The 21215-nt window shown below is 46.0% G+C and overlaps 1 protein-coding gene across 3 annotated transcripts; it reads left to right on the top strand.

The window, feature by feature from the left end:
- Positions 1-150: 150 nt before the first annotated feature.
- Positions 151-20474, top strand: caz (FUS RNA binding protein cabeza). Of its 3 annotated transcripts, XM_084598321.1 has the most exons (13): positions 151-303; positions 1331-1370; positions 2042-2123; positions 2532-2700; positions 12111-12229; positions 12266-12710; positions 13282-13327; positions 14248-14288; positions 18774-18877; positions 18987-19116; positions 19449-19659; positions 19835-20140; positions 20296-20474. In XM_084598321.1, the coding sequence occupies exons 1-13, from the start codon at positions 288-290 to the stop codon at positions 20330-20332; spliced, it is 1746 nt and encodes a 581-aa protein (XP_084454447.1). In that variant the 5' UTR covers positions 151-287; the 3' UTR covers positions 20333-20474. The 3 variants fall into 3 exon arrangements, with proteins under 3 accessions (XP_084454447.1, XP_084454445.1, XP_084454446.1); XM_084598319.1 differs by having other exon boundaries at positions 12111-12710; XM_084598320.1 differs by having other exon boundaries at positions 152-303; positions 2535-2700; positions 12111-12710.
- The last annotated feature ends 741 nt before the right edge of the window (positions 20475-21215 follow it).

Raw genomic sequence — 21215 nt, 5'->3', positions numbered from 1 at the left:
TAAAAATTAAATGTTTATTTGTTAACAAATTTTTTATTTTTTTGGTTTTAGTAATTATACTGTGTTTTTTGTTATTTTATTACAATTTTGACTCAACAGTAGCGCTTTTAACATACCTCGTTAATTTATCTCCGATAGGGCCATGCCCAAGTAAATGACGTTGCTTTTCGCACTCGCCCATGCTCGCCTCTCGTTTCTTCTCGGGACACCGCCATCATCTCGAGTTTTGTGATCGTGTTTACGGCGCAGTGGTTTTGTCCATTCGCCGGTGAAAAGAAATTACATCGATGGCTGATGCTACGCGTAAGTATTCACTTTTAATTGAAGTGGCGACAGAAAGCATAAAATTGCAGTTTACAGGAGATCGAGCTTCCTGTTATTTATGATTTTGCCAACCGGCGTTAGGCTTAGAGAGGCGGATTGGTTCTTCCTTAGTACCCCGGTTGCACAGATTTTCTTCCGTCTTCCTTTCTTTTCACTGCGTGGCGCGCGTTGATTTGCTGGATTTTTTTTTGTTTAAATTGTGATTGTCCACTTAAATGCTTTCGTTGTTTAAATGCCTTTGTTGCTGTGTCTTCGCTGCGTCCGTTGTTTGTCTGCCGTGACGCCATGTTCTTATCATCCCGCCTTTTGGTGCCAACGCACTGCTACTACTGCACTTAACGCCGCCTTGTTCATAGGATACCGGTGGCGTAAATAAGGCCACTTGCGCCTTGCAACATGTACAATTTTTGGTGTGCGACAGTGAAGCCACTACTAATTGGATCTGACGTCGGCGTTGCCGACCTGTATGATAATGTCGCGTCTCGATTTGTTCGAGCCTCCATTGGCCTCGTGGCGAATAAATTCGTCTCGTATCGCCTCGGAGTCGTGGTTTAGACCTCTCGCATTTTTGCGCTAGCCACGGCGCACTGGCTGCGCTGCTGCTCAGACAGCTGCTGTTTCAGCTTCGTGCAAAGTTGACAATTCACATAATGCCCAGCCCTAGAAATGTTCGCAAGAACTAAACACACGGAGGCATCGAAAGCTTTAACAGGGTTACGGCAGCAGTAACGAAATAATGGAACACGGAAAATGAACAAGCAAAGCACCCCCCCCCCCCCCCTTTTTTTTTTTTCTTTAGCGTTCCTGTAATATATGCCGACGTGTTCACGTCAAATTTCAGCTTGTGCTTTTGCGTTAATGAACTTTACAGGGCACACTGCTGTTTGTTCGTTGTGTGCCCGCATATTGGTGATTGTGATTGTAGTGCCAAAGTGTTTATGCATTTGTTATCGTATTTGTTCTAGGTGAGGGTGCCATACTGATTTGATTGCATTTTTGTTTCCAGAATACGGGAGTTACAGCAACTCCCAGCCTGCGGCAGCTGGGTAAGTGGAGTGCTCCTTTTTATTTTCATGTTATACACAGCTACGCTGTCATATTTTCAACAGCTGCGCTTCCTGCCTTGATGAGCACATATCAGAGAGGGCAGCCACTTGTGCTAGAGGACTAGCAGCAGTGAAATGAGTTGACAAGCATACAAAGTAGGTTTAGCCGAAGCGTTAAATCTCTCTGATTTGTTATGTGGGATGAAGCTTCAAAATTTTTAGGAATTACTCTGGAAGGGCTTATCAAGTTACTCTTTTTTACCTTTTTAACGAAATGCCTAAAGCAGAGACAGTCGTCAGTTTTCCGCCGCACTGTGGAAACATGGAACAGAAACTGGCACATTAAAAATATTTTCCAAGGAGTTATTGCTGTGGTTATATCACTGCTCTCCAACGTATGCATCACTTGGGCATTTTTAAGACTACTATCTTGATACCAGTGGCCTCTTAAAAGGGTGGAAAGCTTTGGTTTCACATTTCAGGGCAGGTGGCTGAAAAATAATGCAGAAAACAATAATGGCGGGAGCTATCAACTAGGCTTGTGGGTTTTAAGTGTCCTCACTTGCTTAGCGGCCCTTTAACACCATATATTGTACCATACCAGTTTGTGGAAATTCGTGTGTATACCAAGCTTCTTTTTTTTTCCCTCTCTCTGCACATGGACGTTTCAGGTATGGCTCCTATGGGAGTTATGGAAGTGTGGATCAAAACTACTCGCAGGCCAGCTACACCCAGTCAACCACAGGATATGGGGTGAGCCGCTGCACACATGCGTTCTACATAGGCTAAAGGACTCTGGAGGTGCTGAATGCTCTGAAACAAGACCTAAAACAAAATATCAAATTGATATTCAAGTTCGTACTGTTCTAGGCGTGCAGTAGCGACCACTTGCATGGTCTTTTTTTCTGTGTGATCGTCACTTTGTTTTCGTCAAATGTCAAGTATATCTATTCTTTTGAATGTATTCCAGTCTGCGTGGTTGTTTTCCATGTTGCCTGGAAGCAAGATGCTCGACTATATAGTGACCAGCACTGGCTACATTGTGTAAACCGTGGTTATATTAAGAGTGCAGAAGATGCGAAATTTCTGTTGCCTTTGAACTTGCGAATCTGATCCAGTTCACAAGGCAGGGTGTCCTCAGTGCTTCTGCCTTATTTTCAGCAGCAGCAGCCACAGCAACCTCAACAACCGCAGCCACAGCAGCAGCCAATGTGGGGTGCCGCTTCAAGTGTGACTTCTACACCTGCCGCAACTGGGTACGGTCAGGACCAGTATGGACAGCAGGGCCAGTCGTACAGCAGTTACCAGCAGCCCAACTCTTATAGTCAGGGTGAGGACTCACTTTTGTAACCTGACCTCCTTTTTTTGCCCATATTTTTTTTAGTGGGTAAGTGATGTGCAGCTTGTAGTATAGCTTGGCATTATAATCTATTTTCAGCAAGCACTGCAGTTCTAAACATGATGCATGAAAGTGGTTGCTTTCTATGTACAATTAGAGTATTTAGTATTTGCGTTGATAGCTTGCACACTGTTTGCAAGGTGCTCACTTTCTGCTATTCGTTGTTTGCGCTTTGAGGTGTGCGAATACACTGGTCAGTGACCCCCTCCACTCAAATGCTAACTGGCCAAGGTGTTCAGGGCCTAATGTTTACATACCTGCCAGGTCTCCCGAATTATCCGGGAGATTCCCGAATCTTGATGCTTTTGTACAGTTGTACGACCAAAACAGAAATCTCCCGGAAACGCTCCCACGTTTGGCCAAATCCTTTTTTTAGTCCGGCCACAAAGCTCCAAGGCTATCTACCGATTGACATCGTGATCAGTGAAAGGTCTAAAAAGCATAGTCGGCCAAGCGCAGTAGTTAAAACTGCCAGAACTACTTTCATTTTGCTGTTTGAGACTGTAGAGCCGCCACCGCTGGGGCGGTTCAGGCGTGGCGCTAAGGTCGGGTTCTGTCTAAAGTTCCAGTGGCTTAGTTTCTGCCTATAATGTTTCTACACTAACACCAGTTTTTGCTTACGCATCTTGGGTGTTTACTTGTGTTCTTTGTTACCTTTGGCAGCTCAGTTGCATGATCTACTGCAGTTTTCTAGAGGCGTGCGTTGTGTGTTGTTTAGTGCTGCTTTAACATAGTCTTCGGCCATGGCGCTAAGCAAAGAGCGCAAGAAATATCTTCAGGTCTTCCTAAGGCAATATACTGCTGAGTTTGGATGTATTGTGCAGTCTCGGAAAGGCAAGCATCATGCGTTTTGCACAATCAGCATCTCGCACGGTGGCAGAGCGGGCTTGGCTACGCACATTTCATCGAAGAAGCACTCAAGCAACCTTCAGTGCCAAGACAAGCAACAGCGTCTCCAAGATTTCTTCGGTGCACAAGACGACAGCAATGTAATCCTTGCGGAGTGCTTGTTTACAGATTTCTTGTTGGAGCATAACGTCCCGCTAAGCACATCTGAGCACGTGGAACCTCTGTTGCGCAAAATGTTTTGTAAATCTGACATTGCGAAGCGCTACGCATGTTCTCGAACCAAGACTACAGCTATTGTCGGTGAAATGGCGTGTCACGCACAAGAGGGCACGGTGAGTGCCCTGAAAGAGTGTTTTCAGTTGCCGTGGATGGCAGTAACGACAGCCAAGCGCAGCTGTACCCGATCATGGTTGCGTATTTTGTTGAAGAATTGGGCGTGATTGATAGCAAACTTCTTGCGCTGAGCACCCTAAAGGGCCAGTCAACTGGGCGCAATGTCGCCAAATTGCTGATAGATACTCTGAATTCCTTGGACATACCATTGTCTAACTGTATAGCTTTTGCCTCTGACAACGCCAACATTATGCTGGGAAAGAAAAATGGCGTAGCGGCAGCGCTGACTGAAGCCCATGAAAACGTTATTATAATTGGCTGTCCGTGCTACTTAATCAACATTGCAGCAGAAAAAGCGGCGTTGTCTCCCAGCGAAGGTAGACGAAGTCCTCGTAGATATTTGTTTTTTTATTTGGAAAAATGTGCAAAAAGAAAAGCTACCCTTAAGCATTTCCAAGAAATGCATAACGTTAAGTACCGAAAAATTCTGAAGCACGCGCCAGCCCGATGGCTGTCGCTTGGGAAATGCCTGAAAAGGTTAATGAATCAATGGGGACCTCTGTTGAGTTGTTTCCTTCATGAGGTGAAAAAAGAAGCCGCAAGTGCGCAATTTCTGTCATACTTCCAAATTCCAAAGACTCCAGTGGTGTCGACACAAAGTACAGAACTGGAACACATGCCGTGCAAATTGAAGAGAAAGCAGGCAGCAGGTGCTGCACCAGTGGCTGTGAAAAAGGCTAAGGCCACTGATATGGTGGACCAGAGTAGGCCACCATGCATAACACGTGAAGACAGGCTGTTTGTTTTTGAGCTCGGACCTCAACAAAGCGTGCTGTATTTTTGAATAACACCATTCCTGTCTTTGAGGCATTGAACTGTCTGCTGCAGCCTCAAGCTCCTTAAATACATGCATTGCAATCTTTACATTTTGGGCTCCTTGAAGACCTCCTTTCAAGGTTTGTGCAGCCACACCTTCTAAAGGAACACAAGGGCCTACTTACAGTTGATTACCATGACGAAGATGGACAGGATGATGAAGGCATTGTGGTGGGACTGGAAGCCAAACGCATTGTTCAGAAACTCAAGCCAAGTGATCAAGAACAATTTTATGAAGCTGTTCGGAAGTGCGGGATCACTGCCTGCGATTATATTCGCCTCAAATTCCCTTTAGCTGACAATGCAGTAATTCTAGAGTCGCAGATCTGAAACCCGACACTATGTCCTTTCAGAACGTGTTTTACTTTGTGGAGCGGTTTCCAGTCTTACTGCCATTAAAGCAGCAAGAGCCGAAAGACCAAGCTTTGAATTCTCTGGAAATGGAATTTGTCAAACTTAGGCGTTTGACATTCCCCAAGATGTGCTACAAGAGGAACGTGAGAACAGGCAGTGGAGCGCCATCTCCCAGCTGAAAGGCGCAGATAGGCAAAAGAAATTTAGCCGTAGCTCAGCAGCAATGCTGAATGTGAGAGGTAGTTTAGTATTGTAAAAAAAAATCGCACCCAGTTCAGATCATCCATGTCCAACACAACCCTCGGTCACATTCTTTTGGCTAAATGTCGCAGGGGCGAACACTGAAAAAGGCAGCATCTGCCATATCGAAGGTTCCCCAACAGTAAGCAATGATGTGGCACGTCAGTGGTTTTCAAACAAAAACCACCCAATTCCCGCTCATTTGAACGAAATAAAAACAACTTGCCTAGTAACACCTTCATTACACCCCCCCCCCCCCTTCCCGGCCCGATGAGATCTCCCTAATGCCTTCTCTGTGAGCCTGGCAGGTATGTGTTTACTATTAACACTACTTATGGGTGCCACCCAAAACTGCCTCTATGACTGATTGTAGCAGTGCCTGTCTTTTGTATGTTCTTTGTTCCCTGTCTTCAACTCATTGCGAGCACAAATAACCTTGTGTCCTTTGTAGCTGTGTCCTGTGATAAGCACTGTGTGTGGCATTCTTAAGAGGGTGTTCCTTCATAGTGGTTATTGTGGTGCTGCTGTTGCGCATACCGTAATTACCTGAGGCATTCCTGAAGGGTACATAGCTTCTCTTGAGCAGGTTGTCTCTGGTTGAAACTATATGCAAAGTGTTTGGATATTTATAGTGCAGTAAAGTCTCAACGGTCAGCTTTTTGAAAATAGGGGGGGCTGAACGACCCATGTTTGCGCGCTGTTGTCGATGCTGCACCGCATTGCATTCAGGCTGTGCAGAGAAGCCATCAGCAGCTTGGTGACTGCTGCTGTGTTTCTTATCGCTTGCAGGTTTGACCTGCTCATATGTTTGCATAGCTGCAGTTGGTCACTCATATTAAAGTAAAACCTCGATGTTTCTGTTTTTTTTTTTTTAATGCGGGAAAAAAACATGATCCAAACTGCCTGATTTGGAAAACTTTAACTGTAGATTGAGGTACAAGTCATTTAGAGTTGACACATTCAGTGCACAGAGATGTAATAGCAAATCTGGTTTGTAGACTGCTATGACAAGCCGGGATCTTTTATTTGGTTGCTTCCAGATGCTTTGCCCTCTTACATTAGTGACAGAGAAGCCATCACGATGGCTTAGTTTTTTTCTTTTTTGTAGTGAGAGCTGCTCTATGTCACTAGTCAGAGCCACGTTTCACGTGGTCAGCAGGCCAGAACTGCATTCTTTTTCGTGCGTCTCTCAGACAAGCCTGGCCCACTTGTATATACAAGTGCAAAGTTGTAGTTTTAGGCACTGCAGGAAATCAACCGTTGCGGGTGAGCGCTGCTGCCAAGTTTTTTTCTCGAGTTCTCGTGTTGGGCCCCCTCGCACATTAGCGCTTGTCCGGTTAAGGGGGGACATGGGTCTTGAGCAAAATTTTCTTAATATTTGTCCTGTCAGTATGAAATTTGCAGGGCTTATGTAAATTCTTGTGCTGGTTTCAAATATGTTGTTAGTTTTCTTCTACATAAATTTGCTGAGTAGTTACAGCAACTTTGCTGTTCCAGACTTGCGGGAAGCTTGTAAAAATATCTACTGAAGGGAAATTGCTAAAAGGCACATGGATCTGTTCCTGAATGTCTAAGGAACACAATAAAACAAGTTTTGTGCTCCTGCCTTACTACAAGCCAAAGTTATGGAAGTTTTAAGTTTCAGCTTCACAAGTGCAACCACCCCCTTTCTACATCTTCGTATGTTTAAAAATTTTTCATGCAGTTGAGACCTTGTATAATAGCTTTATTGTGTTCCTTTAACACTCACGAGCCAGTAAAAATAAAAACCATTACAATCTAACGAGTAGGAGAGCCACAATGCCACCCGCAAAATAGAAGGGTAGGCAAAATTTTCATTTTGAGAAAAATGGAAAAAACGAATTGCAATGTCAAACACTAATTTAATCAAACAAAAACTAGAAATGCAGGCCACTGTGGCCTAGAAGGCTCCTGGACAGTAATCTGCATTGGGTTTGCCCTTCTGCTTTCGTTTTGCTGCAGTCTGAAAAGCTGCAGAGGAAGCACGCTTCCTCTCTGCTCTCAGACATTCACTGGTGCAATGCACACATTTACAATTTTAGATGGCTATAAACCTTCAGGAATGTAGTCTCTTTGCTTTCCAACGTCCAAGTGTCGCCTCTTTCATTTTGATTTGCAGTTGCAGCACATTCAGTTGTCACTTTTTCGTTTCGGTTCGTTTCGTTTTTTTTTTTTTTTTTTTTTTACGTACGTCGTTTTGCTACGTCCTCGCATCAAGACCGCGGTGAGGAACGTTTATTGCGGAAAAGAAATGTAATTTGGAGCTGTTTGCTGCTTCCCAGTGCTCTGCATTGCACTGGAAGCAAGTGAATTCCCTAAGGACTATCTATGAACGAGGTCCGATCGGCGCAAACGCGCGGCGAGCTCTACGAAGACTACGTGTCTCGCAGTTTACGCATTGGAGAATAAGTTTGACGGCGATTCCTTATCCCCGTTCACTTTTTTAAATGCCAATATCGCCGCCGTATGTTTTACGCTTCGCCAATCTCGGCAAACTGTTTAGATCTGACGATCGTGAACTCCGCATCGCCAAGCGGACTGTCCGCCGCGCTGCCGTCATCGTTACGAACACAATCCGTCTACCGCTTCGTTGCTGGAGTTGGCGCGAGTTCAAGCTTTTCCTGTTTTGAGCTTATCTTTCTGCTCATCTGCGGCCAGCGTTATCACTGTCGCGGCGGGTGCGACCGCTGGCAGTAGCAGTCCCCCGTGCTGGGGAACACGCTAGGCCTACTTCAGGCTCGTACACACGATCGTTTGGCGCACGATTTCCGTCGGCCTGAGCGCGCACAGCCGGGGCAGGGCATCACTTGAGATGATTATTCAACTATTTTTTTCACTTTGTTCACAAATTCTTGCCATGAACGCACCTCGCGGTTCGGAACCAAGCGCGGCCGGCGTCACGTCTCCGCCGTCTCCCCGCGGCTCGGGCGCGCCGAGCAGACGCCGTCAGCCAGCTCCACCAATGCGGAAACGCCTTATCGTCACGTGCACCCCGAAAGCCAATGGGATTGCAAATGCCACGTTTTCTTTTTTGCTATTTTTTATGCGACCAATGGGCGAATGTAAACAGCAGAGGCGGCAATTTGAAGACGAAAGGCGGCTCTTACGAATGAGACCAAGATGGCTACGGTGCCGCGCACAAAATGGGAGCTACGCCTCGCGGAAAATGGTTGTTTCGGGGGTCGTTTTCGGCCCAAATTTGGGCGACATCGATTATATAAATTGGCATTGTGACTAAAATACCGACCCTAGAGATGAAAAACTTAGCAGATAGGTAGATAAAGAGCTACTGATTTCGCAAATCACATTTTCTAAAAAGTGATTTTTTCGCGATTTTTTGGTCCGCAAGACCCGTGTCCCCCCTTAATCACCAAATGTATTTACTACCCCAGGTTGCTGAAATGTTTAACATAGACTGCAGCCTGGAAATCGTGTGATCTGTGGACATATTAACTGGGAGAAAACCAGTCCATCTCCCTGCTGTTGAGTAGTGTATCGCGGTGTTGGTACTATACTCTAGAATCTACGCTATAGTTGGATACACTCTAGTCTAGACTAATTGCCACACACAATTCATCTGCGAGAGGACGTGGCCTGCCTAGAAGGTTTTTCATGTTGAACAAGTTTTGCCATTAACACTGACATGCACCAATTTATTTTAACCCTTTTGCTGTCGGGCGTTTCTGGCTGCGACGCACCCCCAGTGTCAGCTTGGTTTCAGGGGACGAGCATAGCGAGTTATATTTTATTTTGATTGCTATACAAATAGCATAGTCGACGGAATGTGCACATTTCAGTGTTCTGCAGGTGTTAACTAACATCATCATCATTATCAGCCTAATTATAAATTAGCTAAATAAGGACAATAAAAGAAAAAACTGCTCGAGAGTCCGTATTTATAATCAGAGCCATCGCTCCAGTCTGCAGTCGAAGGTCGTGCACGGAGGGCACACTTTCAGTGGCTCGCACAACGGGGAGAAATGGCTCGTTGTGAAATCAAGATGATAGGAGGTGGAAAGAGGCTAAAACAACAAGATGATAGAGGGAGATGGAAAGAGGCTAAAACAACCACGAAAACAACCTCCTTTGCTGCTGCTAGCTGCAAGCAAAGGCGCAGCAAGAGAGCGAAAGCAGCGATCGAGCAGTGTCCACGACGCAAGTCCTTGAACGTGACGCGCTCGCGCTAACAGAATAAAAATAAAAACCTGCAAACCTGCGGCATATGGCAGAAAAACTGTTGAACCCGTCACCGCAAGCGCGCGCGGAGCAACTGCGCCCCCCCCCCCCCCCCGCAAACGGGGGGGGGGGGGGGGGGCTCCATACTCATCAGTATATTACGTATCAACACAACGCGAGGCCAAAATGCAACTTGTAGAAAGGTATTACAGATGGTGCAGCATGTCCAAGAGTGCCAGCTTTGCGCTCAGTTGGAAGTTTTTGAATGCACGATAGAGAATGTACCAGTACGTCGGTGGCACTGTGGGGGGCAAGAGCAAAAACTTACCGGTACATGCATTACAGCAAAAGGGTTAAAACGTTGCGCTATGCCCGATTTCTTTTCTCAGTGCTTTTCAATTTTTCCTTGTGCTATATTGCAAGTTATCTGATCATTACTATGCTAATGTTGCTTGTTCTTCCTTATTATGCAGCGGGATTCAGCTGTCACTTAGCCTACACATGTAATTTTTTCTGATACATAACAAATTACTGTTTGCAAAGGATTTTACTTGGCACACATGTAAAGGTGGGTTCACACGACCGACCAGTTTGCAGTGCTCCCTAATAAAGGTGATGCCACTGTGTTGCTGATATTTGCTGCTCAGGCTTGGTCCATGAGCAGCGATACGTGGTATAGCCAGGATGCTTATTCAAGTCAATATCTTTTTCTCCCCCTCTTGTAGAAAGTCTTCCAGCCATGCTTTTCTGGTGCTCAGTCATGCATAGTACATATATACGAAAAACTGGAGGAAAGAGAGATATGGCTTCAAAGGGTTACCATGTTGTGCCACAGAGTGCACACTACCAAGGATCACTGCCATGATAACAGGATGTCTAGTGACCTGGAAAACCTGGAATTTCCAGAGATATTTCTTGTATCTAAAAATATCAAGGGAATTTAATAGGTATTGTCAAGGCATAGGACAGACTGAATATAAGGGCCCCTGAAATACTACCTGCAGTCTAATTCTAATGCAAGAAGTCCATAGCAGTGGTATTCGTGAGTATTCGGACCAAATTTGAAAATTTTTAGTGGTGCCGATAATTTGAAAATAGTTTTTAAAAAGTGGTCCTGGTGACCGCTCGCAACAGACTGTGGCGGAACATCTCTGCGCACAAACCTCCCCACTGATGTCAGCGAACTGTTCGGTGCGCCTGCTCATTGGACTCTGCCAAGTCGGACGGGACGTGACTGGGTGCCGTCGCGACTTTTTTTTTTTGCGTGCCAGCATAGGTCGAGTTAATGGGGAAGGAGAGAATCATTTTCGATCGGCCATGTGTTTGGTGCTATAAAGCTGGCTTAAAAATTTTTGTTCTACAGAGAGCATTGATGGCATACCTATTGCACGTGGGCATTATTTTATAATGCTTTTAAATTGTCTGCCATGAAATTTGAAGGTACCGTTAGTACCCAGTAGAGAACTGAACATATATTCACGAAATGAGAACTGTTTATGATGATTTGTCGTGTACTAACTGCTGTACTCTATGGTAGTAAAAAGTACATGCCAAATTTCTGCACTTTCAGTGTGTTATACGAGGCACCACGCTGCTCTAGCATGGGACCAAAAAGCACGACCACATGGATTTTGTTATGGCAGTATTTGCAGTTTCACTAAATTTATTGATCTTGTGTTGTCTGTCATAATTGGCCATTATTTTTCCGCCTTGTTAGTGGTGAAGGTATTTCAATTGCAATAATTGCAAGAATATGGCCGTGGTTTGGGGTTTGGGAAACAGCTTGCTAGACATCCTGGATCGTTGTAGCACGACGCTGTTATTGCCCATAGCAGTGCGCATGTTAGTGGCATAAAAAGATGGCACCAGGTCCCCAGTAATGTGTAATTCTTGTTCGGCAGCCACACTAATAATTTCAAGCCATTTAATTTTATTGCCTGCCACTACAATTTCGCACCTAATATGCCAGCTTTGCAGTTCAAGAGTCAGTTGCTGGCAACTGTTTCTCACTTTTAACGTTTTAGTTGGGCTGTGTAAGCTTTGACTGTTCAGGTTTACCAAGTAGCACCAGTCAGTAGTTTTGTGTAAGGGTTGAACATATTTTTGTAGTTGTCATAGGAGTAATCATGGTCATTTGCACTGCGGAGAACTGCTTATACCTTCCTTGTCTACGACAGCCAGCATGGCAATACATTCGCCTGGCGGCTACCCTAGAGAATAGCGGTGCTAGTGCAATGCTTTCTGCTTGTTCAGGACCAGCAGTTAGTCTGCACTGTTTTCTACTTTTTCCAATCTGTGACCGGTCAGTCCGCTGCAGTCACCTCTCGTGTGAATCCACCTTAGGCTGTCCCTAGCAGAACTTGCTGCAGTACGAATGAGCTCAGCCCACAAATGTGTGGCCACTGCAGCTTGACATAAATTTGGACACCCTCAACAAGCGTAACAGAGGGCCTGGGTGCAGTCGTTGAGTAGGGGCCATGTCCCGTGCGCAGGGCAGGGTGCAGCTTACGGGGGCTACGGAGGCCAAGCGGCTGCCCAGGCGCCTCCTCCGGCGGCGGCCAGCAGTGCAGCTGCGTACCCACCCAGTGCCACCGCTGGCTACGGGGCACAGGCGCAGCCAGCTGCAGCGGGGGGCTACGGTGCACAGCAGCCAGCACCCCAGGGGGCATACGGAGCCTCGGGCAGCTACGGGGCCCCTCAGCCGCAGCCTCCCCAGCAGCCTGCTCAACCACAGCAACCAGGTTCCCACCAGTACGGAGGCACCAGTGCAGCTCCTTATGGTTCGGGCTATGGTTCGGCGGGTGGTGCCCCCTACAGTCAGACCCAGGGTCCCGGGCAGATGGGTGGGCCGCCACAGCCAGCTGGTGGCTACGGAAGCCAAGGCGGTCCCCCCCAGCCACAGCCCGGTGCGCAGTCTGGGCCACCCGGTGGCTATGGGGGTGGGGACTACGGACGGGGTGGACCTCCGGGGGGTGGCCCTCCTGGGCCCCACGGAGGCCCACCTGGGCCGCCCTCTGGTGGAGGAGGTGGCTATGGGGGACCACCTCCAGGTGGATACGGAGGAGGTCCTGGTGGATACGGTGGTGGCCAAGGTGGGTGTGCTCAGAGGGGCACTTGTGCTGCTTGGCTTGACTGGCATCTTGTAGCGTGTTAGGCAACAATTTTCGCTTTGGTTGGACATTGCATATGTTGCTGGTACATGTTCAGATGTGACTTTGCTAGTTGCCACTTTGGAGAGTCTAATGAGCATCTTGTTGCAAGTATGGTACACCCCTTTTTGCTCATATTGTGCCATTGATCTATTAGATTGATCTCATGCTTGTAGTTTCTTAGTTTGTGTTTGTCAGCAGCAGAGGGGCACCATAGTGGAAATCTGAATATTAATTTAAAACGTGTTCTTCCTGCTTGCATGATAAGGTTTGTGTTGTGGTGTTTGTCTCTTATGATATTTGTCTTATGTGATATTTAAACCTTGTGAAAGTTTGCATGGTAAATCAATTTAGTTCTTAACCTTGGTTGGCCTTTCTTGGTATCCCCTGCATGTCACCAGCTGTTTCATTCCCTCATTATTCGCACACCTCTGCGGTAATTGTGTCCTTTTTTCCTTGGCAGTTTGTGTGCATTTTTTAATGTGTATGTTCTTTTTTTTTTTCATGCTCACAGGTGGGCCAGGCATGTACGGTGACCGAGGAGGAAGAGGGGGTTTCAGGTATGCTTTTCTCCTTTCAGATTGTTTTTTTTTTTCCCCCATCTTGCATAGTGTCTTTCTTTATCAAGCTTCCTCGTACAGTAAAACTGCTTTTAAAAACAACTTATTAAAGTTTGCTGGTTACTTGAGGCAAATGGTGATCCGCATAGCGCATCATGCATGCACGGTACTGAAATTTCCTTTTCCTATTTTTGTTAGGTGGGTTAAGTAACGCATGAAATCGCACAAAAATGTGATGGAGTTTATGAACGCGGTTCTGCGCAGCCATTGCTGCCATCATGTAATGTGCTTTTGCATCTCGGGTGTGTGTGGCCATTGTGTTTTGAGTGGTAGCTTCAGGGTTGCCTGCATGACATGCTGTGGGCTTTTATTAATGGTGGGGCCCACATTTGTTTGTGACGTGCATTGTGGTGTAAAGAGACCAGGCACATTGGTCTCCGAAGGGGTACATTAAAAAAGAAAAAAAAGGGCGACAGTTTTCTTCGTGCTTTTGCACAGCCGGCAGTATAAAAGTTGTCACAGAGGTGTCTGTGTGTGTGTGCGTCGCGGTGTTTGGACTAAGTGCCACTTCCGTGTGCACCGTGGTTGTTACTAGACACGGGCTGTGCCACCACGTGCCTGATAACTTGGTTATCTACTTTGGGTGCCCTCTGGTTGTTCACTAACGATGGTGGTCGCGTTTGGGAGGATGGGGCTCGCTGCGCAGGCGTTTGGCTTGTCTTGGGCGTTGCAGGGTGTGTTACTGTTCTCTTCTCTGGCCCCCCTCTTGATGGACCTCCCGGCTCTGGCCGGGATGGTCCGAGGTGGGGGGCCCTCCATTGCAAAATGAGAGCAGGAGACCCCAGGGGGCACTTACTCCCTGCCCCGCGAGTGTCGCAAGGAGGGAGGCCTAACAAATCGATGTCTGCTTCACACTCTAGTAATCAAGGTGGTCCCGGTGGCAGGGGAAGTTACAACAAAGGTAACAGCATCACCTCATGGTGTTGCTTTGAGTTTATACTTATCTATGTATATGTACGTTACATAGCATTGCCAACCTATGCTGCAGGGCTTCATAGCAGTGCTCTCCCCCAAATTCTTTTTCATCTACGTCTCAAATAGGGCCTCTTGGTTGTTTTCATTTTTTCATGGCTTGTGGTACTTTTGTTTCGCAGCTTTAAGGCTGCAAAGAACATTTTTGTTTTCATTACGAATCTGTGGTTAGTGTTGCAAGGCATTGTCAAGACTGGTTTGTGTGGTTCGAAACAGATTTGCTGGTTGTCTGGTTGTAGTGGCTGTTCAAATATTTCGCTGAATGGTTTGAGTGCCTCATCGTGGTATGTGATACTGGTAAACAAAAGGTCACTTGTTAAGGTTACACGACTGGTGTAGGGGCTGTTCAGTCATGTCAAAATGGCTTTTGGTGACGTGCCACTAGCAGTTTGGTTTTTTTCTGCTGCCCTAAGGCTGTACGGGCTCATTTTCATTGCCTCTGGGCAGCACAGATTGTCAGCATACAAGCCAGATGGATGAAAAAATCCTGGAACTTGTTGAATGGGATGGAATGAATTCGAGCGCAGATTTATTCCCACATAGCTGCGTAAGAAAAAATGTGATCATGGTCGTACAGCTTAGCACTGTGCCTTCTATACACGTGGGCCAATGACGAAACCTGTTCGGGGTGCTGGGGATTACTACTGCACAGCTGTGATATGTTGCAAGGGACATAGGCAAGCAGATTTTTACCTTTTGGTAGGCTGTTTTTACATCCTGGGCATTTGTACCCTCATCATATTGAAGGCAGCAAGGATACCTCCTTTTTTCGGAGTCACACATTGTGGTTACATGCGAAGGCGCAGTCTGGCCTTGTGTACAGTGTGGTCCCGGGGTGCAGAACATGCAGTAATAAAGCTGGAATTGAAAGAGTTGGGTGCTGCAGTGGATCCACGGTGTTTTAGCATCCTTTGCTGGTTCACTTGGGTGAACTGTGCTGCAAATTTTGTGGTCTCCTCAGTTTATGAGCAAAGTCGTAGCTGATTCAGCTGCTTATCAATTTTCTCACTTGGCGGGACCTGGAATGGCCCCAAATTTGAGCAGTCCAGAAAATGTGAATTTTCAATTTTCATTCGCAAGTGTAATCTTTAAAGCATTTGAGCCAGAACCATGCTTTTTTCATGTCCACACCTTGCCTCGTGCCACTGGTACAAAAATATGCAGTGTGGCAGCAGGTTGTACGCTAGACTTGCAAAGCAGCTTTGCCCTAGTGCACTACACGAACAGTCAGTTTCTCCTGGCAACAGCCGCCGCGATGACAAGAGTGGCTCCAGGTAACAGTCTGATCACCGCTGTGTTCAAGGCAAGCACCCACCATGGCTCACGTGCCTTTGCAAGACTCCTCGATAGGAATAGAGAGCGTGCCGGTAAATAAAGTGCAGACAGTGTGGAAATGAGATCGTCATGCATCCACAATTTTCTTCATGGCATCGAAGACCTGGATGGTTGCAGTAGTGATGCTTGTTTGTCTATTGGATTAGAGAGATATGAAAACTTGTGGGCTTCGCTACCTTGCTGGCATCTGTTTTTGTCTTAAAACCCGAACTTCTGGACTCCATGGTACAAAGCATTGTTGGTGAACGTGCACGTTTTGGTGCAGAACTACTGCTATATTATTTTCCTTGGCCTTTTAGTAGTCATTCTGTTTTGTCAGTGATCACACAATGGTCATTTTGTATTTAGCCTGAGAAGTCTGCCTAAAGCATCACTGGGAGTTCAGCTCAACTGTGCTGATGCATTATCGTTGGGGACTAGTTCTTTGTTTTGAACCAGCTTTTTAATGCTAGAAGCTATGTGCAGCGTTGCCATGTGTACAGCACATACATTTGTCGCACACGGAAAGCTTTGGGACGTGCAACCAGCATGCAAGAATGCAGGCTTAGTGCTGTTGATATTTAGCCCTGCGTAGTCATGGTTTCACATTGTGCCTTCTGGGGCTGGTGCACAAGGCAAACCACTTGTATGCAAGTGCCTTGTGGTCTGTGGGCGATAGTTTGTAGATTTTTGAGGTCTGGTGTTTGGTTTAAGTGCCACGAGTTTGCAGACTACTGTAGTCTGGATCTGCTCCTCATGAGGAGGGCAATGCTGAAAAGTGTGTGGGTAACAGGCACTACCGGTGATAAACACCGAGTAACCAGTCTTGAAGTGTCTTGCAACACTGTTTGTTTCTGCCCCTTTACTGTACAGCCACGCATACCTCAGTGATGTGCAATTGTGCACTCAGGTTATTTGCATAGGTTTTATTTTGTGCGTTTGGGAGAAGAGTTGCGATTTTGAATGGTGCAGGCATGCCTTTGAAGCACAATTATGCCCATACTGCTGGTTCGGCAAGAACATTGGTTTCATGCTTTTGAAACCTGCAGACATTATTCCAAAGTGCAGCTCTTCTCCCGGGTGTGTCAGTGTGCATTGTGTGAATTTTTTTGTCCCCCGTGCGCCGAGAATATTTGCAACTAGTGCAAAGCCGTAGCTTGTACAGTAAAACCTCGTTAATTAAAAACTGCTGGTCAACTTGCACAAGTCTCTAGTGCAGATAATCTCACATCGTGTACCACTAGCCAGGTGATTGCAGCCTCTTCTATACCTTTGTTGAGGGTGCACACCATATTGAAACTGCAGGGCTGTCCTCAGAGTAGCACTCTTGTCCTCAAGAGGAAAACCTGAATTTTACAGGCTTTTGGCACCCGTTGGCTTGCACAGCTTTACTTTCAGAGTTTCTTACTTTTACCAAAGAAACTGACAGTGGGAGTCCTTTCAGACATGTTCTTTCCCAACTGGCAATGAAATGCTTGTGGCATCATGCACAGTTACATTTGATGAAACACCACAAGACATCACTTAATTGCTGTGCCCGAAGGCAGTACAAGAAGGTGTCTAACTAGGAAGCAAAGTAGTTGTGAAGCTGATAATTCAGTTTGTGACTGTAGTTCAGCCCCAGACTGTGGCAGAGGAGGTGTGCAAACATGCGTGGAATTCGTAACCAAACAGTGCTGGTGATCATTGATGACAGTGGTCACATTTTAACTATATGCATTAGTGGCTATTCTATGGTGGTGACCCAAGTGTCGTAGCTGCTCTCCTACTAGATAGGAAATATGACCTTAGAGGCTGTAAAACTACAGTATCCACTCTAGATCTGCAATTACCTGTGGGCATTAGTGAAGCATAACACGTAAACATGTTTGAGACTTTTTGAGTTAGTCAGTTTTTTGTGGTGCAACAGATTAACGAGGTTTTGCTGTAATTCGAAACCTTGCATCGATATTACTAGAGTATGTTCTCAAGTAATGCGACTTCCCTACTGGCCTTCATTACTGAAGCTTGTGACATGCTCAGTTCCTTGAGAGGCTGGCTGCTAGCAGTAAGCATTTGAAGTCTTGGTTAGCTACAGTGTACCATAGAGCATGCTGTCATCTGAACTAAAGAGTTGAACATATAAGCTCTCCATTCTGGGGAGTTGCTAATAACATTTGTGACAACATGGCAACCTAGATGCCTTGATGGCAACCATAAATGGAGTCTAACCCAAAGTGATAGTCGGTCTTTGTGCTTACCATCAGTGTGATACACTCATAGCTGTCAGAATGCATTCCTTGCTTAGGCAGTATTTGGGTACATTCAAATTGTAAGTCTTATTCCTCAGTGTGCTGTCACATTTTCTGCTGATATAAGGGGATCGGCACATCCACCCATTTTAATGGTACTAACAGCTTACAGACAAATGTCAGTTGGATGTGGCAACCTTTTCTTTTTTTTACATTACTTGGTGTTTTAATTTACACTACTTATGTTCTTACTGGGACTCTCCACCCACTATTGTATCTGTTGGGGACGTGCCTTTGATGGCTCATGTGAAAACAATCATTGTTGTACAAAAAGTGTACTTAGTAGTGTTCAGGGTCGGAAAATAGTGTCAGTCAAGGAAATAAGCATTTGTTTACAGCCTGCATTGTTAGCAGTGCGGTGATTCTCTACCTGCAGTCGTAAATGAATGCTTTGGGACTTGAGTAGGGCCTTTATGGCCCATGTGCATACAGGACTCTTGTGCCTCCCTGTTAAGTGTTTGCAAAAGCTTTATAACTGAAAGTATCCATTTACTACATGCATTAGGTAACTTTGCCACCGAGTGGTTAATGTTAATATGCTGTTGTGGTTGGTGACTTGAGAATTCAAAACTTTATTTTGCAACCTCAAGTTCAGAAGCATGTTTTAGAGTTGTGGAATTAACTGCGTTTACTTAATTTTTTTCAGCAACATAGTGCTCAGTTCGGACTTGAGCATAATAGTGCAGAGCAGGGAGCCTTTGTCGTATACACACATTGCTACATTTGCCTCGTGTCTGCTTTGAAGTTGACTTGCTACGACAAAAGGCCACCAATCGCTCATTAGGTGCATTGTGGCGCTGGTTTTGTAGGACCTTCCGAGGAGATGGCAGATACCATATTTGTCTCCAACCTACCAGAGGATGTTGGCGAGATGCAGCTGGCTGAACACTTCGGTGCCATTGGGTTGATCAAAGTAAGGACTCTTGATTGCATGCCAATTGGTACTTGGTATGGGTTGGCGGCTGAGTGGGCTTCACTTGTTGCCGGGATGTGTGTACTTGATGCGTTATGCTATGTGACAGATTGACAAGAAGACTGGAAAGAACAAGATCTGGATCTACAAGGACAAGATCACTGGCAAAGGCAAAGGAGAGGCAACCATCACTTATGATGACCCCCCGACTGCTAGCTCTGCCATCACATGGTTTCATGGTGAGTTTTCTGCAATGCTTACTGCAACATTCAGGCGTTTTGTTTTTCACAGGCGTGCTTTGTTTTATGCAAGCATCGGACAAGAAGTGAGAGCTTTCACTGTCAGGGTAAATATTGATCTAAAGAGCTCTTGTGTCTTTTCGACACTTCAAAAATGCCTTGCTGCTTTGATAAACAAACAAAAATGCTGTGCTAAAAATTAAGACTTGGAGGGATCTTGCTAGTATGCTGTCGTGTGCAGTCTTGTTTTATTCATTTTGGATGTGTGCTTCTAGCTTCGAAGTGCTTGGTGGAGCGGCAGGTTTTGCTTACTGCTTTTTTTACTCTTGCAGGCAAGGAATTCATGGGCAGCAAGATCAGTGTGGAGCTGGCCCAGCGCAAAACTCCTTTTGGAGGTGGAGGCTTTGGCGGCGGCATGGGTGGTCGTGGAGGACCCCGTGGCGGCAGAGGTGGCCCCAGGGGTGGTGGTGGTGGTGGAGGTCGTGGAGGAGGCCCTGACGGAGGCATGGGCGGCCGTGATGGAGACTGGAAGTGCCCCAACCCGTAAGTAGTGTTAGTTCTTTCTAGGCTGTAGTTGATCTCGCTAGATCAGAAGCGCTCCAGTCTTCACATAGTTCTGAAAGTGTACCTGAAATGTGCCTTTGTTATTGCTGTTTTTTCTATTAATGGGTTCCATACAGTGCATCATAAAGTGCTTTTTTTTTTTCTCTTACTACAGGGCATGTGGCAACAACAACTTCTCATGGCGAGTACAGTGCAACCGATGTTCAGCGCCACGTGACGGTCCGGGTGGACCTGGTGGACCTGATAATGGGCCTCCTGGGATGCGAGGCGGCATGCGGGGCGGGCCCCGTGGAGGCCGTGGTGGTGACCGTGGTGGACGTGGAGGTGGTGGACCGATGGGCGGAAGAGGTGGTGGTGGACCGATGGGAGGGGGAGGACCACCCATGGGTGGCCGCGGAGGTGGCTTTGGACCAGGCCGCGGAGGCCCTGGCCGAGGTGGACCTATGCGTGGTGGCCCCGGGTAGGTGCACTTTTCAACTTACGATGTAAAAGCTTCATTATGACCAAACTAAGGTTACTTTTTGTCCAGGTGAATAATGCAGACTTTAGGAGTAAATGTGCTATTTTTTCAATATTGTTTATTGTATACATGGAACACATTCTTTCTTTTTGCAGGGGAGACAGAGGTGACAGAAGAGCAAGGCCTTACTAGGAAAGTGGCCTTAGAAATGTGTTCCTCTGCATTGGTGGCATTTGTTGCTCCATTCTGTTTGTTGAACTGTATCAATTCTACCATTTTGCTCATCACCTTCACAAATCGTGCACTCAAACTTTTAGTAGAACCATCCTTCATGTCGAACACGATGTGCTTTTCCTCTCCCATCGTCTCGCGTTTGCAATCTCCGCTTCATTTGCATTAATTTCTCCCGATGCAATTGTGTTTGTAGCAGGTGAAAACAAAACATTACTCTTCATGTGTATTTGCACACACCTGAATAAAATGTTTTTGTTTCTTAAGCAGAATTGTTTTATTTCAAGTTATGAAGCACATCTACTATTTGAGACTCTCAGTTCTTATTGGCCTGCTTAACAGGAGACTTGTCAAAGAGCTGATCCAAGGTTTTCCTTCCTTGTGAGCATAAATATTTTCAGATCTACTTTTGTTGAAATGTTATATGCCAGCAGATGATGCCTGATAGGAAAAGAAAACATTAAACATTTCATCTTGCACAAACTCAAATATATATTGTAGTTGGTAAACTTACCTCGAACTGAGTAGTAAAAATACTGCTGTTCAAGCAAGTTTCTATCATATATGTCAACCTGGCCTTGTTATCATCCTGGAAGAAGGTAGGTCGGGATTGGATTATGACATCTGAACAGCTATTAGTAGAGGGTCACGTTGAGAGGTTTAAGTAAGGTTGCAGTGTACGTACAGCTTGGCTTGGTGTCAGAAGTTGAGTCTGGAATATTGAATTTTGCGTATGAGAAAGATTTGAAGCATACCTGCAGCACCAGCACATGTGGAGATAGTAACCAGGAGAGAAGACGAATGCGAAATTTCCATTGTAACTTCATATTCTTCCCCTTGCAAG

Source organism: Amblyomma maculatum, chromosome 3 (genome assembly GCF_055883805.1).
Source record: "Amblyomma maculatum isolate TAMU_Amacu chromosome 3, ASM5588380v1, whole genome shotgun sequence".
In the NCBI taxonomy this organism is placed as follows: domain Eukaryota; kingdom Metazoa; phylum Arthropoda; class Arachnida; order Ixodida; family Ixodidae; genus Amblyomma; species Amblyomma maculatum.
Note: the sequence above shows the minus strand (reverse complement) of the source record. Positions and strands in the feature narration are given on the sequence as shown.